This window comes from Ascaphus truei, chromosome 1 (genome assembly GCF_040206685.1).
Source record: "Ascaphus truei isolate aAscTru1 chromosome 1, aAscTru1.hap1, whole genome shotgun sequence".
NCBI lineage: Eukaryota > Metazoa > Chordata > Amphibia > Anura > Ascaphidae > Ascaphus > Ascaphus truei.
This window is the reverse complement of record NC_134483.1, coordinates 241,675,951-241,695,997: the sequence shown is the minus strand read 5'-3', so window position 1 is coordinate 241,695,997 and position 20,047 is coordinate 241,675,951. Positions and strand designations below refer to the sequence as shown.

The 20,047-nt window shown below is 46.3% G+C and overlaps 1 protein-coding gene across 1 annotated transcript in view; it reads left to right on the top strand.

The window, feature by feature from the left end:
- Nucleotides 1-20,047, top strand: part of PAM (peptidylglycine alpha-amidating monooxygenase) — a 201,422-nt gene that overhangs the window by 14,335 nt on the left and 167,040 nt on the right. Inside the window, exons 5-6 of the mRNA XM_075599016.1 lie at nucleotides 3,751-3,819; nucleotides 5,141-5,232. Coding sequence (XP_075455131.1) covers nucleotides 3,751-3,819; nucleotides 5,141-5,232 — 161 coding nt within the window. The remainder of the gene's footprint in view (nucleotides 1-3,750; nucleotides 3,820-5,140; nucleotides 5,233-20,047) is intronic.

Below are 20,047 nucleotides of genomic sequence, written 5' to 3'. Positions count from 1 at the left end.
AGGAGGGAGGCGAGAGAGAGGCTTTCTGTGCAAACTCTTGTTCAGCATGTAGTGATTTCACAAGAACGTACGTAGTGGAAATTAAATACTTTCCATGTTTCTGCTTACCATCTTTACAGACCAACCATGAAAAGATTTCAAAATACAGTTGTAGTAAGACTTGACGTCTTCAGAACAGTGGTTACAGCACCAAAGGGTTAATGCTGTGGGGGTCCAATTAAAGCAACAAAACATGCAAAATCTTATATGTTTAATAAATCAGTTCTGTAGTATTAGATAAGTGACGTTTATTTTTTAACTGTTAATTACATTTTTAATGAGTTTTAATATACTGAGCATTCTTTGATCTCTATAGTGGTCTTTAGCCCACTTCCCAAGCAGCGTTAGATCTTTGTAACACTTTCCTATTGGTGATAATTTGTTGTCAATATTCCCAGCAATGTGAGCTTCAAACTGTAACAATAGATAATGTTACCATAGTAATGTCCGGTTACATTATAGCTGCTGAGTTACTGTACAGTGGCTGAAGGATTGAATGGCTGCCTTTCAATTCCATTTAGTTAGGCACAAAATCAGGGTTTTATAGATTTATAACAGGAGCACCACACGGTTGCCAGCTTAGGTAAGAATGTAGTATTATACATTGCCACATGCTTTACATATACAACTAAGAAAAAAAGAAGGGGGGAAAGGGGAAGGGGAAATGTAGCATTGCAGCTTTAAGATGCCTGGACCCCGTGCTGTGCAGTCGCGATACTGTCCCCAGCGCCGCTGACGTTTGATTGTTCGTCCACGACGCTGGGTACAGTAAGGCTCACTACATTCCTCCTTACAGAACTGCTTCAACTCCGTGATATTTGAGGGCTTCCTTGCATGGACAGCTCACTTCAGGTCCTGCTGCAACATTTTGATGGGGTTTAGGTCCGGACTTTGACTAGGCCATTCTAAAATGTGGAATTTCTTCTGCAGTTATTTTTTTTGTATATCTGCTTGTTTGTTTAGGATCATTGTCTTGTTGCATGACCCGCTTCAGCTCATGGACAGATGGCCGGACATTCTCTTCTAGTATCTTCTGATACAATGCAGAATTCATGGTTGTGTCAATGACAAGCCGTCCAGGTCCTGAAGCAGCAAAGCTACCCCAAACCAGCACACTCCCACTACCATGCTTGACGGTTGGGATGAGGTTCTTCTGTTTTAACGCAGTATTTGCCCAGAGAACATTGTTCCAGAAGTCTTGTGGATCATCTATGTGCTTTTTGGTGAACTTCAGACGGGCAGTAATGTTCTATTTAAGAGAGCAGTGGTTACCTCCTGGCTATCCTTCAATGAATACCATTCTTGTTCAGTCTTTTTCTGATAGGCCTGCAGATCCTTGGATGTTACTCTGTGGTTCCATGTGACTTCCTGTATGATTTGCCGGTTTGTTCTTGGAGAGATTTTATTAGGACGACCACTCCTGGGTAGAGTGACTGTGGTCTTGAACTTTCTCCATTTGTAGACTATCTGTCTGACAGTGGATTGGTAGAGCCCCACATCCTTAGAAATAGTTTTGTAACCTTTTCTAGACTGATGAGCATCAACCGCTTTTCTGAGGTCCTCACATTTCGTTTGATCATGGAATGATGTGTTTCCACACACCTGTTTCATCTTTATATAGGGTGGGTCCTCCCAAACTCTCTCCTGAAGATCCATATAATAATTTAAACACCTGATTCTAATTATCCCCTTTAGCTGATAAAACCAGGTTTCACTTTTGCACATACTCTTACTTATTATTTACAAAAATAGCAACGTTATCTGAAAAGTGACTGAAGTATTCACTGTTGATTTTTGATTCCTTTTTTTTCTTCCAAATGTAAAGTCTAAAACAATTCTTCGTGTTGCTGCGAAAAATCTTTGGTAACATGGTGACAATTCTGTGGTACACTGTTGTCAATCTTTATCTTGTAACTTTTATATAATCTAATGGGCATTCTCATAAATGTTCTTTATAGTATCAGTGAACGCTTCTTGAACACTTCCTAATTCATTTGAAATGGCTTGGGTAAACACAGAATCAAATAAATTTTCATAATCTGTGAATCATAAACCTAGGAGAGTACTGTACATGCATAGATCAGTATTAGTTTGTTCTCGCTCTTCATCTGCATGATTTATGCCTTGTGTTATCTGTGTTCCTATAGACATTTTTGTAAATGTACACTCATGATAAGTGCAGTGTTTTTTAGTGTTGATCCATCGTCTTCTTTGAGTGCAATTATTTGCCTCTTCCCAATCATAAGTCACTGCTTCATCTTTTTTAAACCTTTATCTTAAATAGTCGTCTTAGACATATCACAGTAAAATATATTTCAGCTATACACTTGCAGATCTTCTTGTACAGCTCTGTATATTCAAATTTTGTTACTGTATATCAGGATTGCTTCTTTCCTTGTTTTGTGTTAGAAAATTTGAGGAATTGTTGTGCTTTCAGCTACGATCTTTATAAATTTTTTATAAATTTTTATAAATTTTTGGTTAAGTTTCCCCATGCATCTCGAACAAGCTAAAGTGATTTTTTTCAGCTCTCGTTTAATTTCTTTGCTATTATTTTTGAGGTTATTGATATTTTTCTTTGTCTTTTTGTAAACCGTTTTCTTTACAATTTTTAACCACAATGTAATTTGTAGCAAACCCAATTGGTAATCACTTCTTGTGTCAAAACTGTAGCAGTTTATCTAGGATACGGTCAATTTTCTTCAATTTACATTTAGGTCCTTTCTCGTGTCCATTTTCTATTTTGGATTCTTATTGAAAAATTATTTCAGAATGTAGAAGTTTCTACAAATTCCACCAATCTGTCTCATGTTCCTTCCTGCTGACGTAACTATACTTACCAACTGACCTTATCAATATCCCATTTAATATTTTCAAACTGATCTTTCAGTTCTTGCAGTGCTGCTTCACTTGAGAGGCTGGCGATTGTATGTAGCCAGATGGAAGTTGGAATGACAGCTGGAGTTTAACCTCCGGGGAGTCTTGGCACACTCTGTCCTCATGCTTTCTTAGTGCACACTGTCAAAGCCAGGTACAATCTGGCTTCTGTAAAATGAGGGCCGTCACTTTTCGTTGTCTTTAATATTTGGGGGGCTTAGGCCGTGTGACTAGTGCCCGCGATGGGAGGCGTCACCCGTCGCCTCCAGCGAAGTTATATTTCGCTTTGCGGTGGCGTCGCGGGCATACTGGCATTTAATTGGTTCAGGGGCTGTCACATGAGGTGACAGCTCTTGAAAAATCAAATATTGCCAGCTACCAAAATCCGCAACACGACGTCGCTCCGTTGCATTCTCGCCGTCGCGCTTACTATAAGAGCATGCGGCGGCAATGCATTCGTTTTTGGGTGACGTCGCCCGTCGCGGGCACTATACGCACGGCCTTACTTGCCACGCTGGCCTCAACTTCTTGTTGGCAAATACCTGTTCTACTTTGCCTGGTATATTGTTCAAGCTTTCATGGAATGGTTAAACCTGAGAAAACAATTGCCAATATACATCCTCTTGAACACTTCCAGTTTCTTTAAATGTGCGCACTGTATGTAGCATAAATACAGGCACACACACACAGACATATACACATACATATGTGTGTGTGTGTGTGTGTGTGTGTATACACACACACACACACACACACACACCAGTTAATGTATGTTGTGGTTTTGGTATTTGATTTAAAGCAGCTACTTCAGCTATAAAGATTCTTGTCTTGTAGCTGAAGACTAATGAAAAGCAGCTGCTTATGCCTAAGGCAAATAATTCAGTTCGTCTCTATCCTCCAAAGGTAAAATGCAAAGTTCATGGTAAAACACGAGGATACCTGCTTCTGGTCCCCTCAAGCATCTCTTCACCTTCCAATCAAATATGGTTGTCTGTTCTACAATGTTTCTTTTCTAGCCCTATTATTTCTGCAATAATTACCATTATGAGCGTACTACCTAACAGCAGTAAGTTTCTCACTGCTTGTCTTTGCAGATTAGAGGATGAAGTGGTTTTGTGAATGAAAATGAAATAGAAATGTGGTGTCCGTGTACCATGAGCATATCTGTCACTTAACTGCTAGAAGGACCTGTTGTGTATTCATTTACAATGCATAGCAGTCTTTCTGACAGTGAAGGGGTTATATTTGTATGCTCACGCATGGGTTCCTAGGACCTGCTCATAGAGCGATGGATAGAAAATTCCTCACAAGAAGCAAGAGATGTTAGAATTAATTTCATGTTTACTGTCTGGATAGTGGTTGTATATATCTTCTGTCCCTTTCCTGTGTGGGAGCATTGGGCCAGGTGTACGAGATTTGGTATACAGTTTACTAATGGAAGCAGCTGGTTTCCTGACAGGCATTATTCCTTTTTGCTCACAATGGTCTATTCTGGAATATAATATTGCATTCATTTAACCTTACAAAGCACAGCACATTTTGTTTCTGCTCAACAATAGTAATAATTTCTAAGTGAAGCATTATTATTACATATGAAACCATAGACTGCGCTATCTGGAGATTTTCCAGCAGTTCCTTGTATGAGAGGAATCCTGTTTTTTCGTATTCCTGTTCATATTAAGTATTATAATCCTTGTTTTTTTTTTTTTTTGTATCAATCTTTTTTTATTGGCATTGACATTTACAGATATGGGTACAATATGGTCAACAATATATATCTTTTTAACTTTGTACTGTGAGAGAACTGGCCAACATAAGTATTATAATACTTTTAAATTATGTATTTTTTTTATTTATAGTACAACCATTTATTCATTAACTAGTCCTATGAAATCTCTTTTCTTTCTTTTCTTCATAGTTAACATTTCACAAGCAATAGCGAAATCACAAGATCTATTCTCTATCAGTATAAATGCTAATGTAATATAGTTGTGGTAATTTACCACAGCTCATTTAATCAGACATTTTTTATATATTGTTAAAGTTGCTTAAGTAATCAACTATAACATAGTAGGTACTATAAAAGTGATAAACATACATTATAGTTTTAGTGTGTATTTTGTGTAAGTGCACAAATCCCTAAAGCTTTAAGTGACAGCTGTTTACTGCATGACTAACCCATTATGTTTTATCATCTACTACACATTTTTTATTTTTGTATTTTACAGTTGACTTCAAGCCTCATGCCAGTATGGATACCGCACATCACATGCTGCTTTTTGGATGCAATATGCCCTCTTCCACTGAAGACTACTGGTATGTTTACTGATCAACAAATAATGTGTGCTTTATTACTTTGTTGTAGTGTTGATATTTGCAAATGAACATAGATAAGAGCAAACAGGGTCGTAGATAATGAGTCCTTTATTGTATAATATTCTGAATGATCATTCAGGAGGGTCAACAAGAGATTCTGCAAGGGGAGGGCCCATGCAGGCTTTTTATACACATATGAGTTTCTTTGGCAACATAAGTTGCTAGGTAGAATACAATATCTCCTCCCTATTCTAAACAATCATTATAAAGGTCACTAAATAAGTAAAAACGGGGTTAAAACATCTTAATACAGTGAACAAGGTTGGTTAGGATACATTTTTATCTCTAAGTCTGTATAACTGCAGAATACGTGCTTCCCCCTCATTTCTGGGCATTGAGCCATAGGCCGATTTGGCCTTGAGTCTCCTGGTAGCCAAACTGATACATACACATTCTTTCTCACAGTAATGATTGCAGGAACACAGCATGACACAAGACATTACAAAACAGACAAAATGGATTCTGCACACCACCAATAACCATCTCCAGAGACCCCCCACCCAGTCCATTTCATCAATATGTTATCCATTTCTACAATATGTTCATTTCAACAATATTAGATCAACAGTCCTTTCTCTTATAATTTTTGAAATCTCAGTGAGAAATGTAGAACTTTCCTTGGTGTATAACCCTTGGTCCGGTACCTCAATCTCTTGGAGTCTCACCCACTCCATATCCATTCACAATTGCCTTTCTCTCTCCTGACAGGCATCTATTTGTCATTGGATCTCATCAGGAGAGTATTGTTGCCTTAGACTGGGTTCTGTCTGTTCTTTATACACTGGCGACACACTTTATTCGAGCTTGGCTAGTCCCACGAATTCGGGTATACCCGGGTGTATTGAGGTTTGTGACTGTTTTCTGCCCGAGTACATTGAGTTATTTTCCAAGCAGGGATTGAAGCATTTTATTCCCGCTGGCTGCAATACTGCACAGTATATATATATAAACTGCATTACAATTCATGAATTTATGCCATCTGGTAGACACGCGAAGCATTGCAGCCTATTAAATCCTAATCATTATCATTTAACAGATCAGCCGCCCATCAGCCAGGCATGAACCCAGGCTGGGAAGGCAAATGCAACGGGGCTTGTCAGAGGTGAGGAGCGGCGCATTCCAGGTATCTGCCAGGTACATACCGGGTATTTGCTCGAATAAAGTGTGTCGGTGCAGTATATATCTTCTCGGAGGGGCATGGAGGGAAGGATTTTGAGCAGTCAGCTTGGTGATCAATGCTTTAACGCAAGAGAGTGTACAGAGATAGAGAAGAATCCCCTTGATGCTGCACACAGACGCCCAATAAATTAAAAGTCAATTTTATTAATTAATTAAAATATAAGTGTGAGGGAATACGACCGGAACAAACGAATATACATAGAATTAAAAGTCAGAGAGACTTAACAAGGGTAAAGGGGTAACTGAACAACACTTGGTAAAGGTCAAAACAATATATCAATTACCCACAATTAAATTAATGTGTTGTGACACCTTTGTCCTACATAGGGTGTGAATATACCCTAAATAATGATGTAACAATGCAGTTAGACTATCTGAGGTAATATAAACTCCCTATGGGAACTCCTAATGCCAATGAATGAAGTCACTGTATAGCAAACTGTCTAGTTCTAAGTGATATGGTAATAAAACCCCTAAAGACCGTAATGTGAGGTGAATGCTAGGTGGAAATATGCAACCCAAACAAGTGAGTGGGTATAGTAGCCCCTCCACCACTGAACAAAATGAATTTATTTGCTCAGTTGGGTAGTACTTAGGAAGAACACTTCTTACAAGATACAGATGTGTTGTTTCCAGTACTCAGCTCAGTGGCTGTATACAAAGGTGAACATGCATGACATTAGGTGTATTCTGCAGAAATAAAAGGTACAATCATATTTATGTCAGAGCGTTCTTGCTGTCCACGGCCACAGTCTCCGAAACGCTCCGACATGTAGGACGCCCTTGCCTCTCCGAATAAGCCGACGTCGCTGGTTTGCTGATGTCACACGTACCCGACGTACGTTTCACCAAAAAGGCTTAATCGGGGACAGTTAGCAAGGTGGTTTCCGTGTATTTTATACCCCTGGGAGTATCAGATAATTGAACACAGACGGCTTCCCATTGGTGCGTTGCAGTGTATAGTAATTGATAGCACAGCATAGTACCACCCCTTCTTTTCTAATAGGTTTATTTGTGGAGGTATGTTGACGATGATCCTCTGAAGTCGCCGTCCTATTTGCGACAAAACGTGTAAGGGCGCTATTGGCAACACTAAGCATCCAGCTCAATGAGCTTCTGTTGAATCAAAGGGGAACGGTTTTGCTGCGGAACCAAGTAATCGTGTGCCGTTCAGTCAGGGGGCCGTTGAGTGGACGCACATAACGGAGGTACTCGGCTGTAAGAAGAGACTTACACGCATGCAGCCATGAGACTTCAGTTCCTGATGATGGAGATACCATGGATGACGGGTGTTCTTGTTCGATGCGCATGTCCTACCTCAATGCTGTGAGTGAACTGATTTTAGCTTGTGATTAATAAAACCTTAACTATTTACACTATGGAGTCCACGCTGTCCCTTTTTGTTGTATGTATGTATGTATCTATGTAGAGGTGTGTGTGCATTAAGTCCTGACATAGGTATATAACTTACCCCTCCTGTGGCACCTAAAAATATATGTACACAGATGTAACAAAATATAATATTAATACTGAAGGCTACCCTATGTGCCAAGTCTAACAACACATTTCATTCCTCTGCTATCTCTGGATGTCCTAACACACATAAATATAATAGAATGGGGAACCCTTCTATTTTCGTAATTGTTTAGTTACCAGACAAAAATAATAATAATAGTAACCCCTAATAATAACCCAAGCAGGATCCAGTGATCTGTTTGGTAGTTTCCGGTCAGAATCCTAAACTATATGTTAGTATCTAAAATATTAGGTTAATATATAATAATTCAGCTACACTGGCGGCCGCCTTTATCCTAATGAGGCCGGATCCGCAACGCTCTGATAATCGCGGGCAGATGCATTTTTTTTTTTGGTGCAGAGTGAATTGCGTTATTTTCGCGCTCGTAATATTAGCATTTTATTATCGCTGTCTGCAATACTGCAATACCGTCTAAAAACTCAGGGGGGCATTCGCGAGCTGTTGTCTTGGAAGTCTAATACTTTAGCAGTTCAACCTACGTCAGTACACAGTCTGCGTGTGCGCGCGCAGTAATTGTAAATTTGCATATTTACTGTATACATGCATTTGCAGTGCTGTATGTCTCATTTGAAAATTGTTGAAACGCATAGGCGTGTACAGTACTGTAACAGTATCACATTTCGGCATATACAGCGCTCTCCCCTCGCTCGCCTCCGCACACACACAGGATAATGTTCTGCACTGCAGGGTATTTCAACTTCTTATCTTCTCTACAGTGCAGTACACATCTCCCACACCATTCCTTTGAATGTGTGTCTTTTTGATTTCAATCACATTCCTGCTTGACAGCTGATGATTACTGCGCATGCGCCTGTAAATTCACAACTGCTTGCTTGAGTGAGTGACCAAAAAAAAAAAATGTTCTCATTTTTTATTTTTATTTTCTCCACAAGCCTGCAAAAACCATCTTGATATTACGATATTCAATCTGTGCTGTAGCTTTTGACTGCGACCCTGTGCGTTTGACTGCACATGGTTGATTTGTGTGCTTTTTATGTACTGTATTTGGGGGTGTAGGGATCATATTATTATGATGAACTGCCTTTTGAAATTGTTATTTCTTTGAACTGCTGCACACACAGCTAATCCTTCATGCAGCTGTACCCTGTACCCCCCTCCCCCACGCGCACACACAAGCTCGCTCAAGGATTTGAAACTCTTATCGACAGACACCTCTACAGAGTCATTCATTTTCTGAAGCTTGCCATTGTGTTTTTAATCCGTCCCTAGCCGAGCGTCACCTCACTGCGCCTGCGTGTAATCCTCTTTCAGATGGGAGCTAGCTGATGATTACTGTGCATGACTCACCCAACCCCCCCCCTCAACCCTTTGAGGCTTTATTTACGGTAACGCTTTGGAAAATCCCTTACTGCGCATGCGCCTGTAAATTCACCACTGCTTGCTTGAGTAAGTGACCAAAAAAAATAAAATTATTTTCTCCACAAGCCAGCAAAAACCATCTTGATATTACGATATTCAATCTGTGTTGTAGCTTTTGACTGCGACCCTGTGCGTTTGACTGCACATGGTTGATTTGTGTGCTTTTTATGTACTGTATTTGGGGGTGTAGGGATCAAATTACTATGATGACCTGCCTTTTGAAATTATGTAATTTCTTTGAACTACTGCACAGCTAATCCTTCATGCAACTAATCCTTCATGCAGCTGTACCCTGTACCGCCCTCCCCCATGCACACACACAAGGCTCGCTCAAGGATTTGAAACTCTTATCGATAGACACCTCTACAGAGTCATTCATTTTCAATCCCTTCTCGAACTGATATGTAAATCTGATTTGCACAGCACTGTGAGAATTGAGTTAAAAAAAACATTAACTGATTCATGTTTTGTCATTCTTTCTTTTTCTTTGGTGTACTGTAGGTGTGGGGAGGAGGGGGGGGTTGTTGTCTATGATTATCATGAATGTAAATAAATATTTATTTTATCAGGAACAAAAAAAACAAATCTAAAAATAATCATGAATAATACATAATGCAGTCTTTATTAAGTTCTTCTGTCAGATGGAAATTGAGGGCCGGTGGATAATTATGAATAATGCACATTGATAATAATATTAATTAATAATATATAATATGTATATACAGTAGCGGCCGGGCTGACTCTAATGCGGCTGCCCCCGCAATTTAAAAATAGCGCGGGTGGCACGCGGGCTGTCTTCGGCCGAAACCCGGCCGGTTTTCCCGCGCCTCGGGCGCTTTCAATAGTAAGCGCCATTAGCGCTTATCTATTGAAGCGGCTGCCACGCGGGAAACTCCGTTTTTAAATGGAGAACAGACCCGCGGCTAGCCCACTATGCACCCGGCCAGCTCCCGGCAAGCTTTAGAATGAGCTAAGCCGGGACAGTATAGTAATATAATTTTTTCCGTCTTTATCTTCTTTCTCATTCTGTGTACAGTACAGTAGTTCATTGAGAGAGAAGAGGTTTTGTGTACATCATGACTGCAGTTTAGATACTGTACACTTAACTGTACAAACAGTTCACAGACTTTACACGATACCCCCTCTCCCCCAGTCCATCCTTTTTTTCTGAAAAGACAAGAAAACAAAAAATTAGTGCAGTTATGTGCATACTGTATTATGGCATTGTGTGCTGTGTAGTACTGTCAAACTACTCTATACTGGAACTACTGTATACTGTGACTACTGTTAAATACTTTGTAACAAGATGGCAGGTGCTGCTCTCTCTGGAAAGAGAAAAATTGAGCAGTTACTGTATAGCTGCTCCATATTGGACTACAGTATGCAGTTAGTACTCTCAAACTAGTCTATACTGGAACTACTGTATACTCTACTAGGAAAGAAAAAATCTGTGCCATACTTACCTATATCATACTGTACTTACAATTCTACAGTACAGTACTATACCCTACTACCTTCCTGATGCTTGCCCATTACACGCGATCACAATGGACAACAGTCGCAACATGGTCAATATATTTATTGCATCGTTCCACAGTGAGTGCATCGTTCCAAAAACTCAGTATGCCTTTCGCCAACTCATCCTTTTTGGAGGGTTTCACGACTTTTCGGATATGGTCCTTCAGCTGATGCCAGACCATTTCGATCGGATTGAAGTCTGGCGATCTGTCATTGGAAAAAAAGGACAATTAGTTTAAGAGATACAGTACACAGTAAAAACAGTGGGGGGAAAATGAGACACGGTTACCGCACTTACTCCGCTGGCGTCTTCACCCAGTTGATATCGCGCTCAAGGATATGCGCTGTTGACGCGGTGTGCTTCGGATCGTTGTCCTGGTAGAAATGTTGACCACCCGAGAACACAACGTGTGATGTATTCCACATTCTCAGGCACAATTTTGTCTTGGAAGAAAGCTTTATTCATGATTCCTATAACAAGAAAAGAAAAGTGCTCAAAAAACTGCACACTAGTACAGTACAGTGCATAAGGCAAAAGCGTGTGACATACATTTTACTGTACCTTCAAAGATGATGATGCATCCTAGTCCACGCCTAGAGATGGCACCCCACACATGCATCTTCACTGGGTGTTTCGGACGCGGCTTCATAGATATGCAACCTTTTTTTGTGGCATGCAAAGGTGGCAAATCTCTCCAGCGACACAGTAGACTCATCAGTGAAGATGCAATCTTGAAAAGTTTCTCCACTGTCGATCCATGCCTCGGCCTGGACCACTCTCTTGATTTTGTTAACGTCCCTTATCATGGGGTACGCTCTGTAATGACAAGGAATAAATAATTTTAGAGGTACAGTTTCTTAAACAACACTTTTACCTTCTGTACTGTCCAGTACTAACCTCACACGTCCATATTTCCATCCAATTCTGCGTCTCATCTTCTTTATGCTGGTCTCGGATACAGTGAGATTGTGATTTTCCTGCAGAGTGTATTTGACCCGTAATGCACTCTTCTCATCATTCTCCTCACTTATTTTGTCGACCAGAAGAGTTGTCTCCCTACAATGTACAGAAAAACAACAATCCGGTAAGTTACAGTGCAGTAGGCCACAAGCACAGCACATCATTTGCAGTAAAAATAGTATACAATGAGATATTGTTCTATTAATATTCAGCAATATACATATACTGTACTGTTGTTATATAAATATACCGAAATAACTATAAAATTAGATACAGTATATATACAGTACACAATATATTGTTCTATTAATATGCAGCAATATAAAAAATATACATATACAGTTATATAAATATACCAAAATAACTATAAAATTAGATACAGTAAATCTACAGTACACAATATATTGTTCTATTAATATGCAGCAATATAAAAAATATACATATACTGTTATATAAATATACCGAAATAACTATAAAATTAGATACAGTAGATCTACAGTACACAATATATTGTTCTACTAGCTGATATACCCGGCGTTGCCCGTGAGTTAAATTTCCCGCTCCCTCCTCTCTCCCTATTTCTGTGCTCCCCCTCTTTCTCCGTTCCCTCCCCCCCCTCCCAGAGGGATGGACAGTGGACAGGAGGGGGGATGGACAGTGGACAGGAGGGGGGGGGACAGTGGACAGGAGGGGGGATGGACAGTGGACAGGAGGGGGGGACAGTGGACAGGAGGGGGGGACAGTGGACAGGAGGGGGGGGGGACAGTGGACAGGAGGGGGGGGGACAGTGGACAGGAGGGGGGGGGACAGTGGACAGGAGGGGGGGGGACAGTGGACAGGAGGGGGGGGACAGTGAACAGGAGGGGGGGGGACAGTGGACAGGAGGGGGGGGGGACAGTGGACAGGAGGGGGGGGGGGACAGTGGACAGGAGGGGGGGGACAGTGGACAGGAGGGGGGGGGACAGTGGACAGGAGGGGGGGGGACAGTGGACAGGAGGGGGGGGAAAAGTGGACAGGAGGGAGCGGACAGTGGGACAGGAGGGAGGGGGGGTGGGGAGGAGGGGGGAGTGGGGAGGAGGGGGGTGGGGACAGTGGACAGGAGGGGGGGTGGGGACTGGGGACAGTGGACAGGAGGGTGGGGACTGGGGACAGTGGACAGGAGGGGGGGTGGGGACTGGGGACAGTGGACAGGAGGAGGGGTGGGGACTGGGGACGGTGGACAGGAGGGGGGGAACAGAGGACAGGAGGGGGGGGAACAGAGGACAGGAGGGGGGGGAACAGAGGACAGGAGGGGGGGGGAACAGAGGACAGGAGGGGGGGGGGGGAACAGAGGACAGGAGGGGGGGGGGAACAGGACAGGAGGGGGGGGGGAACAGAGGACAGGAGGGGGGGGGGAACAGAGGACAGGAGGGGGGGGGGGAACAGAGGACAGGAGGGGGGGGGGGGAACAGAGGACAGGAGGGGGGGGGGAACAGGACAGGAGGGGGGGGGGGAACAGAGGACAGGAGGGGGGGGGGGAACAGAGGACAGGAGGGGGGGGGGAACAGAGGACAGGAGGGGGGGGGGGGGGAACAGAGGACAGGAGGGGGGGGGGAACAGAGGACAGGAGGGGGGGGGGGGAACAGAGGACAGGAGGGGGGGAACAGAGGACAGGAGGGGGGGGGAACAGAGGACAGGAGGGGGGGGGGAACAGAGGACAGGAGGGGGGGGGGAACAGAGGACAGGAGGGGGGGGGAACAGAGGACAGGAGGGGGGGGGAACAGAGGACAGGAGGGGGGGGGACTGTGGACAGGAGGGGGGGACTGTGGACAGGAGGGGGGGACTGTGGACAGGAGGGGGGACTGTGGACAGGAGGGGGGGGGACTGTGGACAGGAGGGGGGGGGACTGTGGACAGGAGGGGGGGGGACACCCCCTCACCCCGCAGTCCCCCTCACCCCGCAGTCCCCCTCACCCCGCAGTCCCCCTCACCCCGCAGTCCCGTGCGGCGCCTTTCTCGGGCGCAGGCCCCGCCCCCCACAGTCCCGAGCGGCACAGGCCCCGCCCCCCGCGGCACAGGCCCCGCCCCCCGCGGCACGGGCGCAGGCTCCACGGCACGGGCGCAGGCCCCCGCCCCCCGCGGCACGGGTGCAGGCCCCGCCCCCCCGCGGCACGGGCGCAGGCCCCGCCCCCCCGCGGCACGGGCGCAGGGCCCCGCCCCCCCCGCGGCACGGGCGCAGGCCCCGCCCCCCCCACGGCACGGGCGCAGGCCCCGCCCCCCCCACGGCACGGGCGCAGGCCCCGCCCCCCCCACGGCACGGGCGCAGGCCCCCGCCCCCCCACGGCACGGGCGCAGGCCCCGCCCCCCCCCGCGGCACGGGCGCAGGCCCCGCCCCCCCCGCGGCACGGGCGCAGGCCCCGCCCCCCCCCGCGGCACGGGCGCAGGCCCCGCCCCCCCCCCCCGCGGCACGGGCGCAGGCCCCGCCCCCCCCGCGGCACGGGCGCAGGCCCCGCCCCCCCCCCGCGGCACGGGCGCAGGCCCCGCCCCCCCCCGCGGCACGGGCGCAGGCCCCGCCCCCCCCCCCGCGGCACGGGCGCAGGCCCCGCCCCCCCCCCCCGCGGCACGGGCGCAGGCCCCGCCCCCCCCCCCCCCCCGTGGCACGGGCGCAGGCCCCGCGCCCCCCCCCCGCGGCACGGGCGCAGGCCCCGCCCGCCCCCGCGGCACGGGCGCTGGCCCCGCCCCCCCCCGCGGCACGGGCGCAGGCCCCGCCCCCCCCCGCGGCACGGGCGCAGGCCCCGCCCCCCCCCGCGGCACGGGCACAGGCCCCCGCCCCCCCCCGCGGCACGGGTGCAGGCCCCGCCCCCCCCGCAGTACCATGCGGCGCCTTTCTCGGGCGCAGGCGCCGCCCCCCCCCCACAGTCACGTGGCGCGCGCCTTTCTCGGGCTGTACCCCCCCACCCTCCTCCGCCGCCATCCGCAACATACACCGGCAGAGGCAGGAGGAGGAGCCGAAAGTGCGGCGGGAACAGCGGGGAGCAAGGGTAAGCGGGGCAGAATGGAGCGGCGGAGCCTGGTGGTGCTGGTGATGGGGGGAGCCGGCGGGTAGGTGAGCTGGGGGGGTTAGGGTGGGGAGGTGAGCTGGGTGAAGAGGACAGTGTGTGTGTGTGTGTGTGTGTGGCAGTTGGGTGAGGAGGAGAAGAATGTCAGTTGGGTGACGTCAGAGCCATAGAGCCACGCAGGCCAATGAGAGGCGGGCGGGGCGGGCCAGGGATACGGAGCAATCTGATTGGCCACATCTACAACCCCACAAACTTCAGATTTATATATTAAGATTAATATGCAGCAATATAAACAATATATATACTGTTATATAAATATACCGAAATAACTATAAAATTAGATAGATCTACACAATATATTGTTCTATTAATATGCAGCAATATAAACAATGATACACTGGCGACACACTTTATTCGAGCTTGGCTAGTCCCACGAATTCGGGTATACCCAGGTGTATTGAGGTTTGTGACTGTTTTCTGCCCGAGTGCATTGAGTTATTTTCCAAGCAGGGATTGAAGCATTTTATTCCCGCTGGCTGCAATACTGCACAGTATATATATATATATATATATACTGCATTACAATTCATGAATTTATGCCATCTGGTAGACACGCGAAGCATTGCAGCCTATTAAATCCTAATCATTATCATTTAACAGATCAGCCGCCCATCAGCCAGGCATGAACCCAGGCTGGGAAGGCAAATGCAACGGGGCTTGTCAGAGGTGAGGAGCGGCGCATTCCAGGTATCTGCCAGGTACATACCGGGTATTTGCTCGAATAAAGTGTGTCGGTGCAGTAGATATACTGTCTTATATAGTTATATAAATATACTTACGCGTTAGTTACCGTTGGTGTCCTCGTGCGTTGTTTGTTTTTTTCCGTGTGCATGATAGCACACGGTGGTTGATGGCACAACGAGGCCAGAAGCAGCTAACCAGCGTTGGATATCTGCAATTCGGTGTCCGCTCGTGTACATCTCCTTAATTCTCATGCTGAGATCCTTTGAAATCTTTTTAACAGGCATTTCTGCGAGTAGAAAGAAATACAAACACAAGAATGTATATTCGATGTTTAGTCTGTGTATTCGATGTGCAGTGAGTCCACAAAATGGATGGTGTATTTATACGTTAATGACTCACTTTCAACACCTGTACCTCGTCGCCTTGCATAAAAGGTTACACACTTTGCATAGCCCACCACTCGATGATCTTTATCTGAACTTGCCCTTGTCCAGATACTGCATTGTGCCATCTGCTTCCATGGATCAACCCCGATTCTACGGACGCAGGAACCCACTCGCCTCTGCCGTGCCGGTGCCTGTCATGCAGAAAAAGCGAAAGGCGGCGGCTAATAAAGAAAACATTCTGCTAACCCCAAAGGCTAAGGGTTTTAAAACACGTAAGCCTTATGTCAGGAAGAAATTCGGTGATGTACACAGAACGCAAAACAAATGGTTGCCAACCCAACGAACCCGCAGGCCACTTCCTCGTTTATGCTTCGACGACTCTGCAGCCGCTCTCCCGGAAACCCACAGGCCATCTTCGCCACTGCTCTTCGACGCCGCTGCCGCTGGTGCCCCTGAAATCCACAGGTCACTTTCTCCATTGCGCTTAGACGACTCTGCCGCTTCTTGCCCGGAAATCCACAGGTCACTTTATCCATCCCTCTTCGACGACGCTGCCGCTTCTCCTCTCCCGGAAATCCACAGGTTACCTCCTCCACCCTTCTTCGGCGACGCTGCCGCTTCACTCCATGGAACACCCATCTCATCCTCCGTAGCACCTATCCTCCCAGATTTCCACACGCCATGCACAATAAGCAGCTCTTTAGACCGCATGCTGAATGGGATAAGTGTGGATATCCCCGGGAACTCTATTGTGCTGGCAAAGATAGATCTGCTTCTGGAGACCATGCTAAATATGGATCAACGGATGGAGAAGATAGAGACTGACATAGATACATCATTTGCTCTGTGTTCATGCCCCTGTATCCCCAACGCCGGAGCAGGAGGGTGGCATGGATGTGATGAATGGGACCTTCGACCACCTTCCATCAGCAAGCGCACCCCCTCCACCAGAAGATTTTGTGTACATGTTTGCCGTTGAGAAGAAGGATAACATGACAACCCCATCAAGACCACGCCAGGAGACAACACGGCGACCAAGACAGGAGGAAAGCTTCCTCCGAGACAACCTACCCTCGCCTGCCGCCACAAGCACACCCGCTCCCAGAACCCAACCTACATACGCTTGCATCGAGACGGTGCCCGACATCATCCTGCGCGAGCTGCCCAATCCACTCAGGGAGAAGTATAGGGTGATGAGTGCTGGTGTACCCCACAAGTATGCCATGTTAATTTTTAAGCACCACGTGTCCTACTTTGTGTACTGCGGGTGGGCCTTCAAAGTGAACTATGAAGGAAATCGCGAAAAAAAGGGCGCTCCCTGAAAATTTAAGAAAGACTTTTGTGGAGGAATTGCAGTGCTTTTTTTCAATTACAGATCCTTTAATGAAAAGCGTTCGAGACTTCATTAATGGCATTTTGCGCCATATAAGGCATCGGCCCTGGAAGGACAATCTGGTGGGGTACGCATTTGCGCGAGTGTTCAACTGTTGTTTATTTTTTGTAAATGTTTTTTTCCAGTCCCCGAGGGCCACAAACAGGCCCGTTTTTCAAGGTTATCCTGACAAACCGGGCCTGTTTGCGGCCCTCGAGGACTGGAGTTGTGCAGGCCTGACTGACTGTTCTGTACACCATCCTACTGTAAATGTTTTGACTTGCTGTACTTAAATAAAGGAGATGTTGCGTGTTTTAACTTGTATTAATAAAGAAATGTTTTTACTTACTGTACACACAGGACCTGCACAATTCCAGTCCCTGAGGGCAGCAAATAAGCCCGGTTTTCAAAGGTTATCCAGAAAACTGGGCCTGTTTGCGGCCCTCGAGGACTGGAGTTGTGCAGGCCTGACTGACTGTTCTGTACACCATCCTACTATAAATGTTTTGACTTGCTGTACTTTAACAAAGGAGATGTTGCGCTTTTTAAATTTTCTGAATAAATAATTTTTTTTAATAACGTGACTGTAAACCATTCTGACTGACTGTAAATGTTTTGACTCTGTACATATGTAAATGTTTTCACTAGCAGTAAACCATACACCTGTTGATGTTTTTGAATTGCTGTGCACTTAAAATGTTTTTACATTGTACAGTATTTGTAAATAAATGTTTTTGTACTTACTCCACCAATAAAAGGAAATGTTGATGCATACTTTTTGTTTTCTCGGGTTTATTATACAGTATATATAAAACAGTATATAGTATATAAAAAAGACTCCGGTACGTGGTTTTTTAAATCCAATTCAGCAATGTGCAGGCATTGTTACACAAAGCGATATTATCCATCGAAATCCCTCCATTAGCCGTTTTCTTTTCTGAGGAAAAACAAAAAGAAAAGTTTTACTGTAATGGTCAGCCCCCTAAAGATGTTCCCAGCCAGTCCCACCAATAATTTTCTCGGGGGGCGTCTCCTGTTCACATGCGCATGCGCCTACCGTCGATGTGATGACACGCAAGAAGGTTCCAATGCGCATGCACCTAGCGTTCCACCAATTGTTCAGTATCTGCAGTACTGTAGAAGCCGCTCAGCCAATGATATTGCTTACAGGAGAATCGCTTGACTTTCGAATCGCACTGATATTGATATTTAAAAAAAAAAAATACGGCAACATTACTCACCATAGAATTTCCCATTCAGCTGGCGCCAGCACCGGGCCACTGCCAGTCCAGTATTCTTGATCATACACGTTGACAGGTGACAGTGGGACTACTACACCTGTAGTCAGCTGATGAGGCTGGAAATCGCTTAGGTACATGCAAGCTTGCTCGAAACTGTACGCGAAATCCGGCTCAGGCTGCAGGTATCCGTGCGTGGACAGACAGCAAGGATTGCAGGTCACCAGGTTGTCACTGACGGTCGGAACGTTATTGGAAGCCGGTGCTGGTGCTGGCGCATTGCTTGCCAGCGACTGACGTTTCTTACTTGGTTTTAACACGACCTTTCGCCTTTTGCCGTCTGCATGATCATAGATACGGGAAAAACCCGGTGATACACACCAATACCCTCCAATAAATTCGGGGTCAATTCGAAAAAAACATGGATTGCTACATAACGTTTTCTTTATTGCATGCTTCCACACATGAGGAGCTGGCGAAAATTTGTAAAACTGTTGCCATCTTATCATCTGTTGCATTAATCGTTGCCCATATTAAATAAGCGTACGTTATATTGGGTTTTTGGAACACGGGCTGCACTTGTGCACTCATGGCGGAAATATCTGGACAATAAGAAACTGGTGCTTGTCTTTCTTTAATATGAAAAGCCTAAATTGATACATTATTGTAACCTCTTCCTTCAGTCCTCGGGGGCCACTGATCCAACCGTGCTATAACCGGGGTGACGCTAATTTAAAAAAAAAAATGACTGCCGTGCGCCCGATGAGGGGTGAAGAGGTGGAGTGAGGCGCCGGCAACCCTACACGTCCCCCAGCAGCCACCATACTTCCCCCAGCAGCCACCATACTTCCCCCAGCATTCCCCGCACTCCCCTCTACCTGTGAAGGTAGATTTAGCCCAGTGATCGGTAAAGGGACCTTCCACTGATCTTGCATTCTCTCCCACTAAAGAGATACATCAGGGGAAGGTCCCTTTACCGATCTCAGAGCGAAATCTACCTTTACACCTCCTTTTGACACCTGTGCAAATATTGAGGTATTTGTCAAACTTGTGACCAACGACAATGAAAAAATATCCAAGATCTGTAACATCGGAAACCTAAATCACTGCCCTTAAAGAACCTCAGAATCAAGCAAACGTTGCCATATACAGTACCGACACACTTTATTGCAGTGTGGTCGGTACCGCAAGCCGGGATATTTCCCGGCTTGCTTGTGGCTGCCCCTCGGCGTGCCGCGCGTCATAGACGCGCGGTCACGCGTCTTCGGGAGCCTGCGCCCCCTGCACGCGCGTCCAGGGCTCCCCGAGGGAGCCCTGGTGTCCCGCGATCTGCGGGACGGCGGCAGGGGGTTCCGGGGGACCCGGCGGACCCGGTAGCGGTAGGGAGAGCGCCCCGATCGGAG